This window comes from Seriola lalandi, unplaced genomic scaffold (assembly GCF_002814215.2).
Source record: "Seriola lalandi dorsalis isolate HSWRI2012SDOR001 ecotype SW California unplaced genomic scaffold, Sedor1 jcf7180002054941, whole genome shotgun sequence".
Classification (NCBI taxonomy): domain Eukaryota; kingdom Metazoa; phylum Chordata; class Actinopteri; order Carangiformes; family Carangidae; genus Seriola; species Seriola lalandi.
Genome location: NW_019525492.1, coordinates 722939 through 723843, shown reverse-complemented (window position 1 = coordinate 723843; position 905 = coordinate 722939). Strand labels below are relative to the sequence as shown.

Here is a 905-nt window from a genome sequence, read left to right as displayed (position 1 = left end):
TCGTCATGTGATAGACCACTGTAAACACCATGAACTCTAGTGTCAATGTTCTGCCATTTTTAATGCACATAATCATTAAGAGAGCAGTGAAGTTTTATCTCTATTTTGCAGGCGGAGATGTACGACCACTCTATATGTTATGAAAACAGCAGTGTCAGAACCTTTACAATGGGTGAGTCATTATGATGACTATTACTACAAATTGCTGTCCTTCTATTGCAGCTTATCAAGGTAACATGCTCAATAAAATGTTCTTTTTTCCATTATAGATTTGAAGAAAATGTCTTAAACAATAGAATTATAATGATGTTTTCCTTCACAAGGATCTGTTGATAATTTAACTGCAAAACAATGCAAAAAAATACAACCTCTGTTATGAAATATTGAGGCTCAGTATAGGAGTTTTCCAAGCTCTAAAGGTCAGCTAATTAAAGTCAGGATGTTCTGCAAAATGGTCTTTATGTATTTATTTTTCTAATTGCTGTTTAACATGTTTTGAACTATAAGAGAACCTAAAAAACGGATATAGTTTAGTAGGACAGGAAGAACATTTAAAGTGTTTGTTATTTAAAAAAATTACAACCACTGAACCCACCTTCCACTTCCTCACCTTTTACTGGGGATAAGTTCAGTCTAAAATAAAGTTTTTCATCATATGTACAAAATTTGTGATGGAAAGAAATAGGTGGGAAATGGAGAGAAACGATTAGATTTAGAAGGTAAATGTAGGTTCATGTTCAGTTTTAGTTCCTGTGTCCTAAGCTGGACATCATGTTGTTTCCCTCATTCAGACAAATCTACCCAGCACCAGGTGATCCTACAGGCGAGATCTGCTGCACCGCTGATGAGGATGGAAGGAGTCTTCTGGCAAGGTATCAGTTTATATCATAACGGTTTCCTACAGA

General features: G+C 35.2%; 1 protein-coding gene across 1 annotated transcript in view; it reads left to right on the top strand.

Moving 5' to 3' along the window:
* The window catches only part of LOC111644722 (U11/U12 small nuclear ribonucleoprotein 48 kDa protein-like), a 5850-nt gene that overhangs the window by 1256 nt on the left and 3689 nt on the right, over positions 1-905 (top strand). The window contains exons 2-3 of the mRNA XM_087170270.1: positions 91-172; positions 792-872. Of these exons, the coding sequence (XP_087026396.1) occupies positions 91-172; positions 792-872 (163 nt within the window). The remainder of the gene's footprint in view (positions 1-90; positions 173-791; positions 873-905) is intronic.